Source organism: Hemiscyllium ocellatum, chromosome 26 (assembly GCF_020745735.1).
Source record: "Hemiscyllium ocellatum isolate sHemOce1 chromosome 26, sHemOce1.pat.X.cur, whole genome shotgun sequence".
In the NCBI taxonomy this organism is placed as follows: domain Eukaryota; kingdom Metazoa; phylum Chordata; class Chondrichthyes; order Orectolobiformes; family Hemiscylliidae; genus Hemiscyllium; species Hemiscyllium ocellatum.
In genome coordinates this window covers 53,982,749-54,001,507 of record NC_083426.1, presented here as the reverse complement: position 1 = coordinate 54,001,507, position 18,759 = coordinate 53,982,749, and the positions used below count along the sequence as shown (strand labels likewise).

Here is an 18,759-nt window from a genome sequence, read left to right as displayed (position 1 = left end):
AACATGCAGCACGGTGGGACTTTTAATAGAGCCCTGAGCTCATAATCTAGAAATCTGAGTTGAAATCTCACCTGAGTATCGGGAGATTTATTTGGAATAAAAAGTTAGTCAAGTCTCAATAATGCTGACTATGAAATGACTATTGTTAAAACCTATGTGGTTCTGTCCCGTCCTTTTGGGAAGGAGATCTGTCATTCGAAGCTGGCTTGGCCTTTTCATGACTGCTGACCCACAACAATGTGGTTGACCTTAATTATCCTCTGCAATAGCTGAACAAGACACTCAGTTGTATCAAAACTGCTGTGGAACTTTTGAATGAAATGATACCTATCTTGCTCTGACCTCATTACTGTAAACGAAAGACATAATCTCGTTGACCCTGTAAATTCCTCCTCACCAGGATCAGGAGATTTATGCCAAAATTGGAGAGCTGTCTTATAGACAGGCAAAGCAACAGCCTAGCATATGGAGTCATATTTTACAGACAATGTCCCAGAGACCACATCACCATCCCTGGATAAGTCCTGTCCCACTAACTAGACAGGCCCAGCAGAGGTGGTGGCACAGTGGGATATGGTGAAAGGGGAATTGCCCTGGGAGTCCTCAACATTGACTCCAAACCCCATGAAACCTCATGGCAGCAGCTCCAAACATGTACAATCCTGCAGATGATCATTCACTACACCCCCTCCAGTTGATAAATCGGTGCTCCTTCATGTTGAACATCACTTGGAGGAAGCACTGAGGGTAACAAGGTGCAGACTGTAATCTGGGTGTAAGACTTCAATGTTCATCACCAAGTATTGCTTGGTAGCACCACTGCTAACTGAGTAGGTCAGGTCCTAAAGGACATAGCTGCTGGATTAGTTCTGCAGCAGGTGGTCAGGGAACCAAAATAAGGGAAGAATCTATTTAGTCTTTGTCTCTTGGATCTATTTATGACAGTTTTGATAGGATTGATCTTAGCACAGTCCCATCTTCACATTGAGAACACCCTCCATCATGTTGTGGCACTACCACTGTGTTAAAGAACAGATCTAGCAACTCAAGACTGTACTATCCAGGAGACACTGTGGGCCATCAGCAAAAGCAGAATTGAATTCAACCAAAATCTGTAACCTCATGGCCCAGCATTTCCTCTACCACACCATTTCCATCAAGCCATGGAGAATAAAACAATTAATGGGCTAGACCAAAGTTCTGCAGTCCTGCCATTTCTAGTTGTGAATAGACCCTTAAATCACAAGCCAGAGGAGGAAGCTGAATAAAGGTCCCCATCCTCAATGAGAGTGCGAGCCAGATCACCAATATATCAAGACACTAGATTTGACACTTTAAGAAGTGGAATGGCTTTGTGGTATTATTGCTGGACTACATTGGGGAGACTGGACGCCTCCTAGCAGAGCGCTTTAGGGAACATCTCCAGGACATCCGCACCAATCAACCACACCGCCCTGTGGCCCAACATTTCAACTCCCCCTCCCACTCTGCCGAGGACATGGAGGTCCTGGGCCACCTTCACTGTCGCTCCATCACCACCCGACGCCTGGAGGAAGAACGCCTCATCTTCCACCTCGGAACACTTCAACCCCAGGGCATCAATGTGGACTTCACCAGTTTCCTCATTTCCCCTTCCCCCACCTCACCCCAGTTCCAAACTTCCTGTCCCCATGACCTGTCCTACCTGCCTATCTTCCTTTCCACTTATCTACTCCACCCTCCCCCCGACCTATCACCTTTATCCCCACCCCCATCCACCCATTGTAGTCTTTGCTACGTTCCCCCCTGACCTATCACCTTTATCCCACCCCCAGTCACCTATTGTACTCTATGCTACTTTCTCCACCCCCCCACCCCCCCACCCCCCTCATTTATCTCTCCACCCTTCAGGCTCTCTGCCTATATTCCTGATGAAGGGCTTTTGCCCGAAACGTCGATTTTCCTGGTCCTCGGATGCTGCCTGAATTGCTGTGCTTTTCCAGCACCACTCTATTCCGGAATCTGGTTTCCAGCATCTGCAGTCACTGTTTTTACCTACTAATTGAGAGACCCAGGTGATACTTTGGGGACCCAAGTTCAAATCCCAGTATGGAAGATGGTGCATTTGCATTCAATAAAAATCTGGAATTTAAATATCGAAAGGTGACCATTTTTAAAATTCATTATGTGGGATGTGGGTGTTGCTGACTGGCTGGCATTAATTGCTTGTCCCTAGTTGCCCTAGAGAATGTGGTGTTCAGCTGCCTTCTTGAACTGCTGCAGTCCACCTGCTGTGGGTTGACCCACAATGTCCTTAGGGAGGGAATTCCAGGATTTTTACACGGTGACAGTGAAGGAACGGCGATATATTTCCAAGTCGGGAAGGTGAGGGGCTTAGAGGGGAACTTGAAGATGATGGTGTTCCCGTGTATCTGCTGCCTTTATCCTTCTAGATGGAAGTGGTCATGGGTTTGGAAGGTGCTGTCTGAGGATCTTTGTTGAATTTCTGCAGTGCATCATGTAGATAGTACACATTACTGCTACTGAGCATCAGTGGTGGAAGGACTAGATGCTTGTGGGTCTCGTGCCAATCAAGCGGGTTGCTTTGTCCTGGATGGTATTAAAGCTTCTTGAGTGTTGTTGGCACTGCACTCCTAGATGGGGAGTATTCCATCATACTCCTGACTTGCGTTTTGTTGATGGTGGACAAGATTTGGGGTGGGTCAGGAGGTGAGTTACTCACTCCTGTATTCCTAGCCTCTGACCAGCTGTTATTTATGTGTTTATATGGTGAGTCCAGTTGAGTTTCTGGTCGAGGACAACCCCTCACAATGTTGATGCTGGGAGATTCAGAGATTGTAACAAAATTGAATGTAGTGGGACGATGGTTAGATTGTCTCTTACTGGTGATAGTCATAGCCTGGCATTTGTGTGATACGAATATTACCTGCCACTTCTCAGATCAAGCCTGGATATTATCCAGATCTTGTTGCATGTTGATTGTCAGAAAAGCCCGTATGGTTTACCAATGCCATTTTGGGAAGGAAACTGCCATCCTTACCCACTCTGGTCTACATCTGCCTTCATGTGGTTGACTCTTAATTGCCCTCTGGGCAATTAGGGATGGACAGTAAAGGAGTGTGATGGGATACTTGCCACCTGCCTGGGCAACAAATGGTCATTCAGCCAGTGATGCCCACATCAGAGAAAGAAGAAAATCAATGCAGAACCCCGAAGGAGATGTTGGTTACACATAGGGTGGATGTTCCCGATGTCCTCCGGAGCCACTGTGGGAGTAGAAAGGGGGACTGTCAGTGCACCTGAGGGAGTAAGTGATCTGGAGCTGCTCATTGCCACCTCTGAGTTACGGCCAGTGAGTGTGCTTCTGTTCCTCTTGTCACTCCTGGCCCAATCAGGATTTGAGCAGCTCTCTGATAGGCAGGCCAGAGACTCTAACTATTCCATCCAGTGCCGGGAAGTATAGACCCATGGGAGCTAGGTGATACTCAGGCTCACACACACACTCTCTTTAACACTTTCTCTCACACACAAGTGCGCACACAAATACACACAACGACACGCATTCTCAATCTTAGTAAACTCAAGTGCTTTCACACACACACAAATGTACACACAGACATACACATTCACAAATACTGACATTCACATGCTCCTACACTTACACTGCTCACACATGCAATGGCACAAGCACTGTCTCACACAATGACTTTCACATGTACTTCCTCACACACACACACACACTTTTAAAACCTACACACTCAAATGCATACTGTGCAAGTGGGGATTACAAACACGTACACTCACTCATAGAGACATGCACATACTCACACACTTGCTCCTGCATACATTCATATGTGCTCACACATACACTCACTTTTAAACTTATTCTCTAACATACACACAGTGGGAGCAGGGATTACTGACATGTAAACTGTCACTCAGACACGGCATCCACACATACAGAGGTGGGGAGTGAGTTTATGAAGGTTTTGCACATACTTACTAGTGTATGTCAGGACTGAGGGTTAATTAGTTAGTTGTTATGGTGCCATGAATGTGGAGTTATCTGTTTTATTCTTTTTCTCAACAGGAAATTTTGAACAATCGAATGAGGAACTGAGAACCATCATCAAAAAAATCTGGAAACGAACAAGCATGAAATTACTGGACCAAGTGATCCCTCCAATAGGAGGTGAGTGACTGTGACAGAGCCAATTTCACTGTGACATCTCCTGTTGAAAACCAACACCATCCTGGGAGTTACCACTGACCACACACTGGACTGGACAAACCATAAAAATACTGTGGAGACAAGAACATCAGAGGCTAGGGATCATGACTTGACTACTCAAAGCCTATTCGCCATCTGTAAGGGACAAGGCTGAAGCATAATGGAAAACTCCCATTTGCCTAGTTGAAAGCAGTTTACAATATACAATCCAAGATAAAGTAGCCCACTTGTTTGGCGTAGCACCCACAGACATCCACTCCCTCCATCACCGATGCTCGGTAGCAACAGTGTGTACTATTGAATTAAATTGAATTTATCGTCACGTGTACTGAGACACAGTGGAAAGCTTTGCCTTGCGAGCAATACAGGCAGATCACAGAGTTAAATAGCAGAGATAAGTAAATAATAGGTAAACAGTGGGAAAAACCAAAACACAGGTACAGACGAATGTTAAGAGTTTGTGAATCCATTCAGTATTCTAAAAACAGTAGGGTAGAAACTATTTCGAAACTGGCTGGTGCATGTGTTCAGGCTTCTGTACCTTCTCCCCGATGGTAGAGGTTGTAGAAAAATATTGCCAGGGTGGGATACTTTGAGAATGCTGGCGGCCTTTCCTTGACAGCGGGCCTGGTAGATGGATTCTATAGATGGGAGGTCGGCCTTTGTGATCCTACTATATACAATATGCACTGGCGAAATTCATCAAAGAGCCTTAGACAGTGCCTTCCAAACCCACAACCACACCCACCAACAAGGGCAGCAGATATATGGGAACACCACCACCAGCAAGTTTTTCTTCAAGCCACTCACCATCCCAAAATACATCACTACGCCTTCAGTTTTGCTGGGTCAAAATCATTGAATTTCCTGCCTATCAGCATTGTAGGTCTATCTACAGCACAAGGACTGGAGCAGTTCAAGAAAGCAGTTCACCACCACTTTCTCACGGGCAACTAAAGACAGACAATGAATGCTGGCCCAGCCAGTGACTCCCATATCCCATGAATGAATACACAAACCCAGGAATGACAAGGACTCCAGGGTTTGTTGTTAGTGAAATGTTTATGTTTTAATATGATCTGTGGTTCTGTTCGCCGAGCTGGAAGTTTTTGTTGCAAACGTTTCGTCCCCGAGCCTGGGGACGAAACGTTTGCAACAAAAACTTCCAGCTCGGCGAACAGAACCACAACAACGAGCACCCGAGCTACAAATCTTCACACAAACCTTAATATGATCTAATTGCTTCTTTGGCAACAATATTTAGTGAAGAAGGATATCTGGAGGGTAAAAGGGGGACACAAGATAGCCTTGGCTAAGAAGATTAGGGTGAATCCAAAGATGTTCTTTAAGTATATTAAAGGGAAAAGAATAACTTTGTAGGGTGGCACAGTGGCACTGTTGCCTCACAGCGCCAGAGACCCGGGTTCAATTCCCGCCTCAGGCGACTGACTGTGTGGAGTTTGCACATTCTCCCTGTGTCTGCTTGGGTTTCCTCCGGGTGCTCCGGTTTCCTCCCACAGTCCAAAAATGTGCAGGTTAGATGAATTGGGCATGCTAAATTTCCCATAGTGTTAGGTGTAGAGGAATGGTCTGGGTGGGTTGTGCTTCGGCAGGTCGGTATGGACTTGTTGGGCTGAAGGGCCTGTTTCCACACTGTAAGTAATCTAATCTAATAAAAAACTAGAGAGAGAATGGGACCCAAAGGACCAAATGTATGTGTGGAACCACAGGAGACGTGCAAGGTCCTCAATGAATATTTCTCCGCTGTATTTACTGTGGAGAAAGACATGAAGACTTGGGAAACTTGGGGAAGTTAGTGGTGATATCTTGGTGACAGTCCATATCACAGTAGAGGAGGTGTTGAATGTATTAGAATGTATGAAGGTGGATAAATCTCCTGATCCTGACCAGATATATCCAAGAACACTGCAACAGGCTAGAGAAGAAATTGCAGGAGCCCTGGCTGATATTTTTGCATCATCGTTAGCCATCGGAAAGGTCCCAGAAGACTGGAGGGCAGTGAATGTTATGCCCTTATTAAAGAAGGACTGCAAAGAAAAACCTGGGAACTGTAGATCAATAAGTTACTTAAGAATATTCTGAGGAAAAAGATGTACATGCATTTAGAAAGATAGGGTTTCATTAGGAGTAGTCAGCATGGCTTTGTGCATGGGAGATCATGCCTCACCGATGTGTTTGAGTTCTTTGATGAAGTAACCAGGAAGGTTGACGAAGACAGGACAGGATGGTTTTCAGTAAGGCCTTTGATAAGGTTCCACATGGTAGTGTTGTGAAGATGCAGGTGTACTATACTTTTAAGAGAGTTACAAGTTAGCAGAACTACCTGACAGCACCAAGTGTTCTGAATAAGATACAGTGTGACCTGTGATCCAGCAGCAAGGGTAGCTGCTGCCCGGAGATAAAAACAAACTTAATGAAGCCAATCCGTTTAAATTATACCCAAAAAATACCAAACTCCAATCATGTTTAAATTGAGTATATTGACAATATTAAAAATCAATATGAATGGGCGGCATGGTGGCACAGTGGTTAGCACTGCTGCCTCACAGCGCCAGAGACCTGAGTTCAATTCCCGCCTCAGGCGACTCTCTGTGTGGAGTTTGCACATTCTCCCTGTGTCTGCTTGGGTTTCCTCCGGATGCTCCGGTTTCCTCCCACAGTCCAAAAATGTGCAGGTTAGGTGAATTGGCCATGCTAAATTGCCCGTAGTGTTCGGTGAAGGGGTAAATGTAGGAGTTTGGGTCTGGGTGGTATACGCTTCGGCGGGTCGGTGTGGACTTGTTGGGCCAAAGGGCCTGTTTCCACACTGTAAGTAATCTGATCTAATCTAAGTATTCTAAAAAAAAACCAGTGACACAATCCGACACTTTGGGGATTTGACCAGGAAAAATTGAACAGTTGGGAGAGAACTGCCAAAAGACCAACAGATATAGGCTGCTAGTCAGAATTCTCTGAGAGATCCCTATCTAGAGAAGAAGCTTGCACAGAGAAAAAAAACATCAACACCAACCGGGAGAGCAAATCTACAGAGGAAGGTACGGCAGCTGGCTGGTTTTGAAATTTGAATTTTTTTGGTAAATCTTACTCGGGGGTTTTATCAGACTAGTATTGTAGAAGGGAAAGTAAAGATAGGTTAGAAGAAGGAGTTGTAAATAGTTGTTAGTTAATTATTCACTGTTATGCTTTAAGAAATAACGTTAATTTTTACTTTAAATAATCCTTTGCCACTCAAATTATCACAGATTACTGCATGGGATAATTTTTTCTGTGTTGCGGCACGGTGGCACAGTGGTTAGCACTGCTGCCTCACAGCGCCTGAGACCCGGGTTCAATTCCCGCCTCAGGCGAATGACTGTGTGGAGTTTGCACGTTCTCCCCGTGTCTGCGTGGGTTTCCTCCGGGTGCTCCGGTTTCCTCCCACAGTCCAAAGATGTGCGGGGTCAGGTGAATTGGCCATGCTAAATTGCCCGTAGTGTTAGGTAGGGGGTGAATGTAGGGGTATGGGTGGGTTGCGCTTCGTTGGGTCAGTGTGGCCGAAGGGCCTGTTTCCACACTGTAAATAATCTAATCTAATCTAATCTAAAATTAAGCAGGAGAGTTTACCCTGTGTCGTATCAGTAGACTGCTCTGGAAGATTAGATTGAATGGAGTCTGGGGGAGATGGCAAATTGGATACACAATTGGCTTGATGGCAGGAAGCAGAGGGTAATAGTGGAAGGATGCTCCTCAGACTGGAGGCCTGTGATTAGTGGCATACCTCAGGGGTAGGTGCTGGGCCTATTGCTGTTTGTTATCTACATCAATGATTTAGATGAGAATGTACAAGGCATGATTAGTAAGTTTGCAGATGACACTAAAATAGGTGGTGTTGTGGACAATGAGGAAGACTATCAGAAATTGCAGCAGGATCTTGATCAGCTGGGGAAGTGGGCCAAGATATGGCAAATGAGTTTTAATATAGATAAATGTGAGGTCTTGTATTTTGGAAAGTCAAATCAAGTAGAAGTTTCATGTGAATGGTTGAGGTCTTCAGGAGTAGTAGAACAGGGACCCTGGGGTTCAGGTACACGATATTCTGAAAGTGGAGTAACAGGTAGACAGGACAGTGAAGAAGATTTTTGGTCTTCAGTCAGGGCATTGAGTATAAAAGGTGGGAAGTTACGTTGCAGTTGTTCAGGATGTTGGTGAGACTGCACTTGGAGTATTGTGTTCAGTTTTAGTCATCTTGCCATCGGAAGGAGGTTATTAAACTGGAGAGAGTGCAGAAGAAGTTTACAAGGATGTTGCCAAGATTCAAGGGTCTGTTCTATAGAGAGAGATTGAACATAGGAGACTGAGGGGGATCTTATAGAAGTGTATAAGATCATGAGAGGCATGGATAGGGCGAATGCACTCAGTTTTTTTTCTAGGTTTGAGGAATCAAAGACTTTAGAGGGGACAATTTTAAGGTTAAGAGGGGAATGAATAAAAGGGAACCTGAGGGGCACAGAGGGGGTACACGTCTGGAATGGGCTGCCAGCAGAAGTGGTTGAGGCAGATATATTAACAACATTTAAAAGGCATTTAGACAAATACATGGATAGGAAAGGATTATAAGGAGGTAAAAACAATGAGGTAAAAACAATGACTGCAGATGCTGGAAACCAGAGTCTAGATTAGAATGGTGCTGGAAAAGCACAGCAGTTCAGGCAGCATCCGAGGAGGTTGAGCAATTCATTAACTTCACCAACACATTCCACCCTGACCTTAAATTTACCTGGACCATCTCTGACACCTCCCTCCCCTTCCTGGACCTCTCCATCTCCATTAATGACGACTGACTTGACACTGACATTTTTTACAAACCCACCGACTCCCACAGCTACCTGGATTACACCTCTTCCCACCCTATCTCCTGCAAAAATGCCATCCCATATTCCCAATTCCTCCTCCTCCGCTGTATCTGCTCCCAGGAGGACCAGTTCCACCACAGAACACACCAGGTGGCCTCCTTCTTTAGAGACCGCAATTTCCCTTCCCACGTGGTTGAAGATGCCCTCCAACGCACCTCGTCCATATCCCGCACTTCTGCCCTCAGACCTCACCCCTCCAACTGTAACAAGGACAGAATGTCCCTGGTGCTCACCTTCCACCCTCCCAACCTTTGCATAAAACAAATCATCCACCGACATTTCCGCCACCTCCAAACGGACCCCACCACCAGGGATATATTTCCCTCCCCACCCCTTTCCGCCTTCCGCAAAGACCGTTCCCTCCGTGACTACCTAGTTAGGTCCACGCCCCCCTACAACCCACCCTCCCATCCTAGCACTTTCCCCTGCCACCGCAGGAACTGTAAAACCTGCGCCCACACCTTCTCCCTCACCTCCATCCAAGGCCCTAAAGGAGCCTTCCGCACCCACCAATATCATTTATTGTATCCATTGCTCCTGATGTGGTCTCCTCTACATTGGGGAGACTGGGCACCTCCTAGCAGAGCGCTTTAGGGAACATCTCCGGGACACCTGCGCCAATCAACTACACTGCCCTTTGGCCCAACATTTCAACTCCCCTTCCACTCAGCCAAGGACATGGAGGTCCTGAGCCTCCTTCACCGCTGCTACCTCACCACCAGATGCCTGGAGGAAGAACGCCTCATCTTCCGCCTCAGAACACTTCAACCCCAGGGCATCAATGTGGACTTCAACAGTTTTCTCATTTCTCCTTCCCCCACCTCACCCCAGTTCCAATCTGCCAGCTCAGCACTGTCCCCATGACTTGTCCTGATTTGTCCTACCTGCCTATCTTTCTTTCCACCTATCCACTCCACCCTCCCCCCTGACCTATCACCTTCATCCCCTCCCCCACTCACCTATTGTCCTCTCATTTATCTCTCCACCCTTCAGGCACTCTGTCTGCATTCCTGATGAAGGGCTTTTGCCCGAAAGGTCAATTTTCCTGCTCCTTGGATGCTGCCTGAACTGCTGTGCTTTTTCAGCACCACTCTAATAAGGATGAGAAGGATATGAGCCAAGTGCAGTGAAATGGGGTTAGCGTGGGTGGACATTTTGGTCAGCATGGATCAGTTTGGGGCAAAGGGCCTGTTATAGGACTCTATAACTTTATGACTCTGTGTTTCTAATTAATCATTAACATTTTCTGTTCAGATGACGAGGTGACAGTTGGCAAGTTCTATGCCACGTTTCTAATCCAAGAACATTTCCGTAAGTTTAAGAAACGTCAAGAAGAATATTATGGAACTCTCCCATCAAAGAAGAACCAGAATCAAAATGAGATTGTGCTCCAGGTAAGGATGACCATTTCTGGGGTTCTGAGTGCCCTGTGAAGGTCATTGGGAAGTGGTGGCTCAGACCACCGTTCTGATTCTAGTTTGGACCATGTTGCTGGGGAAATGGTGTGATTTTAATGGTTTGCCATTGCTTTGTTGCTATTATTTCTCTTTCTACAGACACTGCAACACCTTAGTTTTTTCCGTAACTTGCACTTGCAGGCTTCCAATACCTGCAATGTGTTTTGCTATGGCTCTGTGATTTGTGTTGGTTTGTTTTGGGACTGCCTTAGTGATTGACATTGATAAGTCTGACAATGGGTCACTCTGTGCAACAGGAGATATTGAAAAGGGAGAAACGTGGAACGATGCTCTGACAGAGACCAGATTTCAGCATTTCAGATTTTAGTCAATGATAATTCCCACAATATTGATAGTTGTTATGACATAAGGATGGGAAACCAAACTTAATCAGACTTGCTAACACTGGCTTCACAACACAGTGAAATTAAAATATTTGATGCCCCCCCCCCACACAAATTTCATGCAAATAACTGGACACTAAGTTTATAACATAAACCAAAATTAACAATTTACAATTAGTATGGTAACTTTAACAGAACACAAATGAAAAATAAGGCAATCTAATTAACATTTACAATCTAGGCCCAATCTGCTCTGATTGCCACATTGAAAGATAGACATTTAAGGGTTAATTTTTTTCCCCAGCAGGAACCCTAAGTTACCAGTTTGATAACAGTTATAATTGTGAAGTCAACGGTCAATGCAAACAATTTCCACAGAACTCTAGAGACTTTCCTGATTTCTTATAGACTAGATTTTTTTTTCTTCAGGACATTCAAAAAAATCAATAACTGGAGAATAACTAGAGAGCAAAACTAAAAAAAAATGCAATCCAGCAGCTTCCAAAGCCATACCTGGCTCTTACCCAACACTCAGTCAAAACCACTTCATCCTTTGTTTTCTCATTGTTTTTCAATGTTCCCCATGTTTGGTTGGCCAGCATTGGGCCTCCCTTGATTGGCCAATTTGACCTTCCAAAATGAATCATTTTGCATTTATCCAGGGTTGAACTCCATCTGTCACTTCCCAGCCCAGCTCTGTATCCTGTCAATGTCTTGTTGTAGCCAGCAACAGCCCTCGTCACTATCTACAACATCACCGACCTTTGTGTCATCTGCAAATCTACTAACCCATCCTTCCACTTCTTCATCCAAGTCATTTATAAAAACTACAAAGAGCAGAGACCCAAGAACAGACACCACATCATCGACCGCCAGGTGGAACACTTTCCATCCACTACCACTCGCTGTCTCCTTTCGGCCAGCCAATTCTGTATCCAGGCAGCCAAATTCCCCTGTATCCCATACCTCCTAACTTTCTGAATGAGCCTATCATGGGAAGCCTTATCAAATGCCTTACTGAAATTCTTATACAGGGAGAAAGTGAGGACTGCAGATGCTGCAGTTCAGAGTTGCGAGTGTGGTGCTGGAAAAGCTCAGCTGGTCAGGCAGCATCTGAGGAGCAGAAGAATTGACGTTTCGAGCATAAGCTGTGAGAGATAAAATCTCCCAGATAAAATCTCCCAAGACTTATCTCGAAAGGTCAATTCTCCTGCTTCTCGTATGGTGTCTGACCAGCTGTGCTTTTCCAGCACCACACTCTCGACTGAAATCCATATACACCACATCCACTGCTCAACCTTCATCAACTTGGCTCATCACATCCTCAAAGAACTCAATAAGGCTTGTGAGGCATGCCTGTCCCTCACAAAGCTATGCTGACTATCTTTAATCAAACTATGTTTTTCCAAATAGTCATAAATCCTATCTCTCAGAATCCTTTTCAGTACCTTGCTGACCACAGACGTAAGACTGAGTGGTCTGTAATTCCCAGGGATTTCCCTATTCCCTTTCTCGAACAGAGGAACAACATTTGCCTCCCTCTGATCAGCCGGTACTACTCCCATGGAGAGTGAGGATGCAAAGATCATCGCCAGAGGTGCAGCAATTTCATTCCTCGCTTCCCGTAGTAACCTTGGATATATCTGGTTCGGCCCTGGGGACTTATCTATCCTGATGCTTCCCAGAATTTCCAGCACATCCCCTTCCTTAATATCAGTCTGTTCAAGCCTATTAACCCCATCCATAGTGTTCTCACTATCAACAAAGTCCCGCCCTTCAGTGAATACTGAAGCAAAAAACACATTTAGGGACACCCCTAGCAAGTTCCCTCCACTATCCCTGATCTGCCCTCTCCTCTCTCTGATCATTCTCTTATTCTTCATGTACGGGTAAAATACCTTTGGGTTTTCCCTAATCCTTCCTGCCAAAGCTTTCTCTTATCCCCCCCTAGCTTTCCTAATCCATTTTTGAGTTCTTTCCCAGCTACCCTGTAATCCTGTAAAACTGTGCCAGATCCTTGCTTCCACAACCTTAAGTAAGCTTCCTTCTTCCTCTTGAAGATAAGCTCCTCTGCTCTTGTCATCCAAGTCTCCTTCACTTTACCATTCCTTGCCTGTCTCTGTGAGACAAAGTTTCCAACACTCACAACAAGTGCTCCTTAAACAGCCTCCACACTTCTGTTGTGTATTTCCCTGGAACAATTGTTCCCAATTTAGACTCCATAGCTCCCCAATTAAATACCTTCCCATATTTTCTGTTCCTATCCCTCTCTGTGGTTACGGTGAAGGTGAGGCACTTGTGGTCACTGTCACTGAAATGCTCTCCCATCGAGAGATCTGACACCTGGCCTGGCTCATTGCCGAGCACCAAATCCAATATGGCCTCCCCCTCCCCTTCGGCCTATCTGCATAGTGAGTCAGGAATCCCTCTTGGACACACCTGACAAAATCGGCTCCAGCCAGGCCATCGGCACTGAGGAGGTGCCCAGCCAGGCCATCTGTACTAAGGAGGTGCCCAGCCAGGCCATCGGCACTAAGGAGGTGCCCAGCCAGGCCATCTGCACTAAGGAGGTGCCCAGCCAGGATATCTGTACTAAGGAGGTGCCCAGCCAGACCATCTGCTCTAAGGAGGTGCCCAGCCAGGCCATCTGTACGAAGGAGGTGCCCAGCCAGGCCATCTGTACTAAGGAGGTTCCAATCAATATTGGGGAAGTTGAAATCACCCGTAACAACAACTCTGTTGCATCTGCACCTTTCCAAGATCCACTGTCCAATCTGTCCTTCCATCTCTCTGCTGCTATTGGAGACTTTATAGAAAACACCCAAAAAACTGACTGCTCCTTTCCTGTTACTGACATCCACCCATACTGACTCAGTAGACAAACTCTCAACCACCTCCTTTTCTGCAGCTGTGATGCACTATCTAATTCACCATGCTACTCCCCCTCCTCCTTTACACCTCCCCATCCGCCCGTTCTTTTTAAAAGATCTAAACTCTGGAACATCCAGAAATTATTTCTGTCCCTGTGAAATCCGTGTCTCTGTTTTGGCCACAACATCGTAGTCCCAAGTACTGATCCATGTTCTAAATTCATCGCTCTTATTCCTGACACTCCTAGCGTTGAAACCGACACATTTTAACCCATCCCTTTATCAACAGTGTATCCTTCCTGAGAGACTCTCTGCATTCTATTTCTGTCCATTCAACAAATACCCTCTCCTCTGATCTGTCGCTCTGGTTCCCATCCCCCTGCCAAACTAATTGAAACCCTCCCGAAGTACTCTAGCAAATCTCCCGTCCAGGACATTGGTGCCGTCCAGTGTAAGAGGGAATCAGATTATAATCTGAAAGGGAAAACTATTTAGAGTTGCCGAGAAAAGGTGGGCAAGTGGGGCTCATGATTTAACTCATCCAAGAGCTGATACAGTCTCAATGGGCTGAATAGCTCCCTTCTGTTCTGCAGCTTTTTTATGAATAAACAGAGCTGTAGGAGAATATGCTGATCAGGGAGAAGGGGTATGCTAGGGGCAGTTTGCTTGTGCAGCCACTTCAGTCAATTACGAAGTGACATCAATCAGATGCAAGTTCAGATCTTGTCTGCCAGAGGCAAGGAAAATGAAACAGTGACAGGAAGTGACCATGTTCTTTGTCATCTATATTCTCATCCAAATCATTTATATAAGAGGCATGGTTAGTAAGTTTGCAGATGACACCAAAATTGGTAACAAAGTGGATTGGTTAACCAACAGGACCGAGATCAACTGGGCTAGTGGGCTGAACAATGGCACATGGGAGTTTAAAGCAGACAATGCCAGGTGTTTCATTTTGCTGAGACAAAGCAGGGCAGGACTTGCACATTAATGGTTGGGCCCTGGGGAATGTTGTTGAACAGAGAGATCCAGGGCTTCGAAAACATTGGTCTTTGAAAGTTGACAGGGTAGTGAAGAAGGCGTTTGGCATGCTTGACTTCTTCGGTCAGAGCATAGAGTACAGAAGGTGGAGCATCATGTTCTAGCTGTACTAGACATTGGTAAGGTCACGTTAGAAATAAGAGTATAATTCTGGTCACCCTGTGAAAGGAATGATGTTATTAAACTGGAAAGAGAGCAAAAAGATTGACAAACTGAGACTGGAAGGTTTGAATTCTAAGCAGAGGTTGGATAGGCTGAGACATTGTTCCCTGGAGCATAGGAAACAGAGGGTTGACCTTAGAGAGGTTTATAAAATCATGAGGGCCATAGATAAGAATAGCTAAGGCCTTTTCCCCAAGGTTCTGCCCTCCAGAACTAGAGGGCATAGATTTAAGGTGAGTGGGGAAAGATGTAAAGCAGACCTGAGGGGCAACATTTTCACACAGAGGGTGGTTTGTATATCGAACAAGCTGCCAGAGGAAGTGATAGGGGCACGTACAAATGCAGCATTTAAAAGACATTTGGACAGGTACATGGACAGGAAAGGTTTAGAGGGACATGGGCCAAACACAGGAAAATGGGACTAGTTTAGTTGAGGAAACCTGGTTGGCATGGACAAAGGGCTGAAGGGTCTGTACTCAATGTCTGTATGATCTATGATGCGAATGAGGAGAACCATTTAGGTGTTTTTCTCTGTCTAACATTGCACTGCAATTTATCTGTCAGGTTGCATCATACTGTGGTGAAGTCTGTGATTTGAAAGCTTGTACTTTTAGAGACAGATCTTAATTGAAAAGGGAAGCTAATCCTTTAAGTTCTATGGAAACTAAATCTGAAATTGAGATTGTAAACCAGCATTTCTGAAGATTGAAGCTGCTTTAAATCTACTGAAAGACACAGACTTCCACGTATGGAGTCAGCTATTACAAGGGGGCATAGCTTTAAATTGAGGGGAGGTAGGTATAGGACAGATGTTAGGGGTAGATTCTTTACTCAGCGAGTCGTGAGTTCATGGAATGCCCTGCCAGTAGCAGTGGTGTACTCTCCCTCTTTATGGGCATTGAATAGGCATACGGAGGATAGTGGGCTAGTGTAGGTTAGGTGGGCTTGGGTCGGCGCAACATCGAGGGCCAAAGAGCCTGTACTGCACTGTATTGTTCTATGTTCTATAACCATTCAAGCTGAGTTGGTGATGCCAGTGGTGCAGCATAAGCAGACTGAAGGAGGCAGAGGCTCGATCAATGAAAATAGGCAGTCTCTGTGTCTGCTTCTGTTTGGTATTCACACCACTCCGATTGTCAGAAGCAGAATTGGGGTGTTCTGCAGCAGGGGCCATTTTACATGATAGCCTGCACGTGCATCTTGGATTTAGTCTGGGGTCACACATAGGTCAGACCAGGTAAGGACAGTAGACTTCCCTCCATAAAGGACAACAGTCAACTGGATAGGATTTCCTGACAATTAACAATGGTTTCATGGCCATCATTAGACTCTTCAATCCAGACTTTTTATTTTTGAACCTGGATCCCCAGAATACTAGCTAGATTAATGGTCTACCACTAATTGTACTGGGCCAATGCCTCCCTCTGTAGGAGATAAAATAGTAGAGGTTGAGCGGGACTGTTAAGGGATGAATCGGATACCTGAGAGGTGTGATACAATGCTTGACCTTTCATCCTGCTTCCATGTTAGGCTGGATTGCGCAGTATTGAGGAAGAGGTTGGTGATAATCTCCATCGAACTGTATCTGGAGAGCTGCCAGTTGAAGAGGAAGGAGACCAAACAATGGAGGAGGGGGGCTTGGATGAAACAATTTACAGGGTGAGTCACTCCACAGGACTTGTTGCTTGGTTGATGACGGTTTCCATGGCGATGATCTTTCATTTACAAGAAGAAACTGTCTGCAGGAATTCGTTCAGCATTGAGAGTGTGTACATTCCACCAGATCACAGGTCAGAACATCCCACCTTATTGTGGCAGAGTCATGATTGACAATGACAGTGAATGTAGCTCCCACAGTAACAACAGAGACTCTAAAACGTTCATGCTGAAGAATGGCAAAAGTTAAAGATTTATTTTGGATAATGGTGAGAGTCAGTGTGGAGTAATATCTCCCAAGCACTCACAATGAGCAATGATACCCCACAACAATAATCATTCCCAATACTCACAGAGAGTCCTAATGCCTCACAGTGATTAATGAGGGAGTACATGTAATGATAAGTAATGATAAGTCCCAAACACGCACAGTGAGCAATAATATCTCATAATGATCAATGATAACTCTGGAACACTCATTGGGAGTAATAATTCTGAATCATGGTAATTCCCGAAGACTCAGTGAGCAAGACTGAGTCCTGAATACTCATAATGAGTAATAACAGCACCCATACACCCAGTGAATAAAAATAACTCCTCAAAACTCAGTGAGTAATGATAACTCCCACATACTCATTGTGAATCATAACTCCCACACAGTTATGAAGAGTGGTAATAAGGCCTAAACAGCCATAGTGAGTAATATAACACCTGAATGCTCATATTAAGTAATAGTAACTTCCAAGTACTCATTAAAATAATTATAGCTCCCAAGGTAATGTTAGCAATCACAAAGCCAAGGTGTTTATAGCACTGCTGATTAATAGCCCCCTCAAAAGGCAGACTGATCAGGACAGGACTTGGCCATGTATCTGCCATGGAGAAAGTGAGGACTGCCGATGTTGGAGATCAGAGCTGAAAAATGTGTAGCTGGAAAAGCTCAGCAGGTCAGGCAGCATCAAAGGAGCAGGAGAATCGACGTTTCGGGCATAAGCCCTTCTTCCTGACCTGCTGCGCTTTTCCAGCAACACATTTTTCAGCATGTATCTGCCATGTCTATTTGTTCCAAATTTGACAAAAACAGAAATATTTGGATTTTCTTTTTCATGGGGTAACCATTGAGATCTGATTAATTTCAGTTGTCTCCGTGTTGGTACAATCCCCTTTGAATTTTGTCTTTGCAGAGAACTGGTGGTCTGTTTGGAGGACAGTCTGATTCCTATCCGATGGACAGAAGTAGCTCCTTGCAGCAACACGTGACAAGTCAACGGCCGCTTCAATTCAGTAAATCAGAGGGTGGAGGAGAGGAGCCTGAATCACCACACAGCAGACCGACAGATTCACCATTTAACACAACCAGCTTCTTCCCAGCAACTGACAACGCAAACACAAACAATGCCAACAACACAGCCCTAAGCAGGTAACAGAGACATCCTTTCACTCTCATACAGACTGTACCCTCACCCACCCTCTCACACACTGCACTCCATTGAGACCCCACCCCCTCACACACTGCACTCCTTTGAGACCCCACCCCCTCATACACTGTCCTCCATTGCATTCCCACCCCCTCACACACTGCACTTCTTTGAGACCCCAGCCCCTCACACACTGTCCTCCATTAAGACCACACCCTCTCACACACTGCACTCCATTAAGATCCCACCCCCCCCACACACTGCACACCATTGAGACCCCACCCCTCACACACTGCACTCCATTGCATCCCCACCCCCTCACACACTGCACTCCATTAAGACCACACCCTCTCACACACTGCACTCCATTAAGATCCCACCCCCCCCACACACTGCACACCATTGAGACCCCACCCCTCACACACTGCACTCCATTACATCCCCACCCCCTCATACACTGTGCTCCATTGAGACCCCACCCTCTCACACACTGCACTCCATTGAGACCCCACCCCTCACACACTGCACTCCATTGAGACCCCACCTCTCACACACTGCACTCCATTGAGACCCCACCCCTCACACACTGCACTCCATTGAGATCCCACCCCCTCACACACTGCACTCCTTTGAGACCCCACCCTCTAACACACTGTACTCCATTGAG

The 18,759-nt window shown here is 45.6% G+C and overlaps 1 protein-coding gene across 2 annotated transcripts in view; it reads left to right on the top strand.

Annotated features, from left to right (window-relative positions):
- Positions 1 to 18,759, top strand: part of cacna1sa (calcium channel, voltage-dependent, L type, alpha 1S subunit, a) — a 227,286-nt gene that overhangs the window by 193,719 nt on the left and 14,808 nt on the right. For both annotated transcript variants that reach the window (XM_060845641.1, XM_060845640.1), the window contains 4 exons: positions 4,091 to 4,192; positions 10,399 to 10,538; positions 16,549 to 16,677; positions 17,859 to 18,094. In XM_060845641.1, the coding sequence (XP_060701624.1) occupies positions 4,091 to 4,192; positions 10,399 to 10,538; positions 16,549 to 16,677; positions 17,859 to 18,094 (607 nt within the window). The remainder of the gene's footprint in view (positions 1 to 4,090; positions 4,193 to 10,398; positions 10,539 to 16,548; positions 16,678 to 17,858; positions 18,095 to 18,759) is intronic.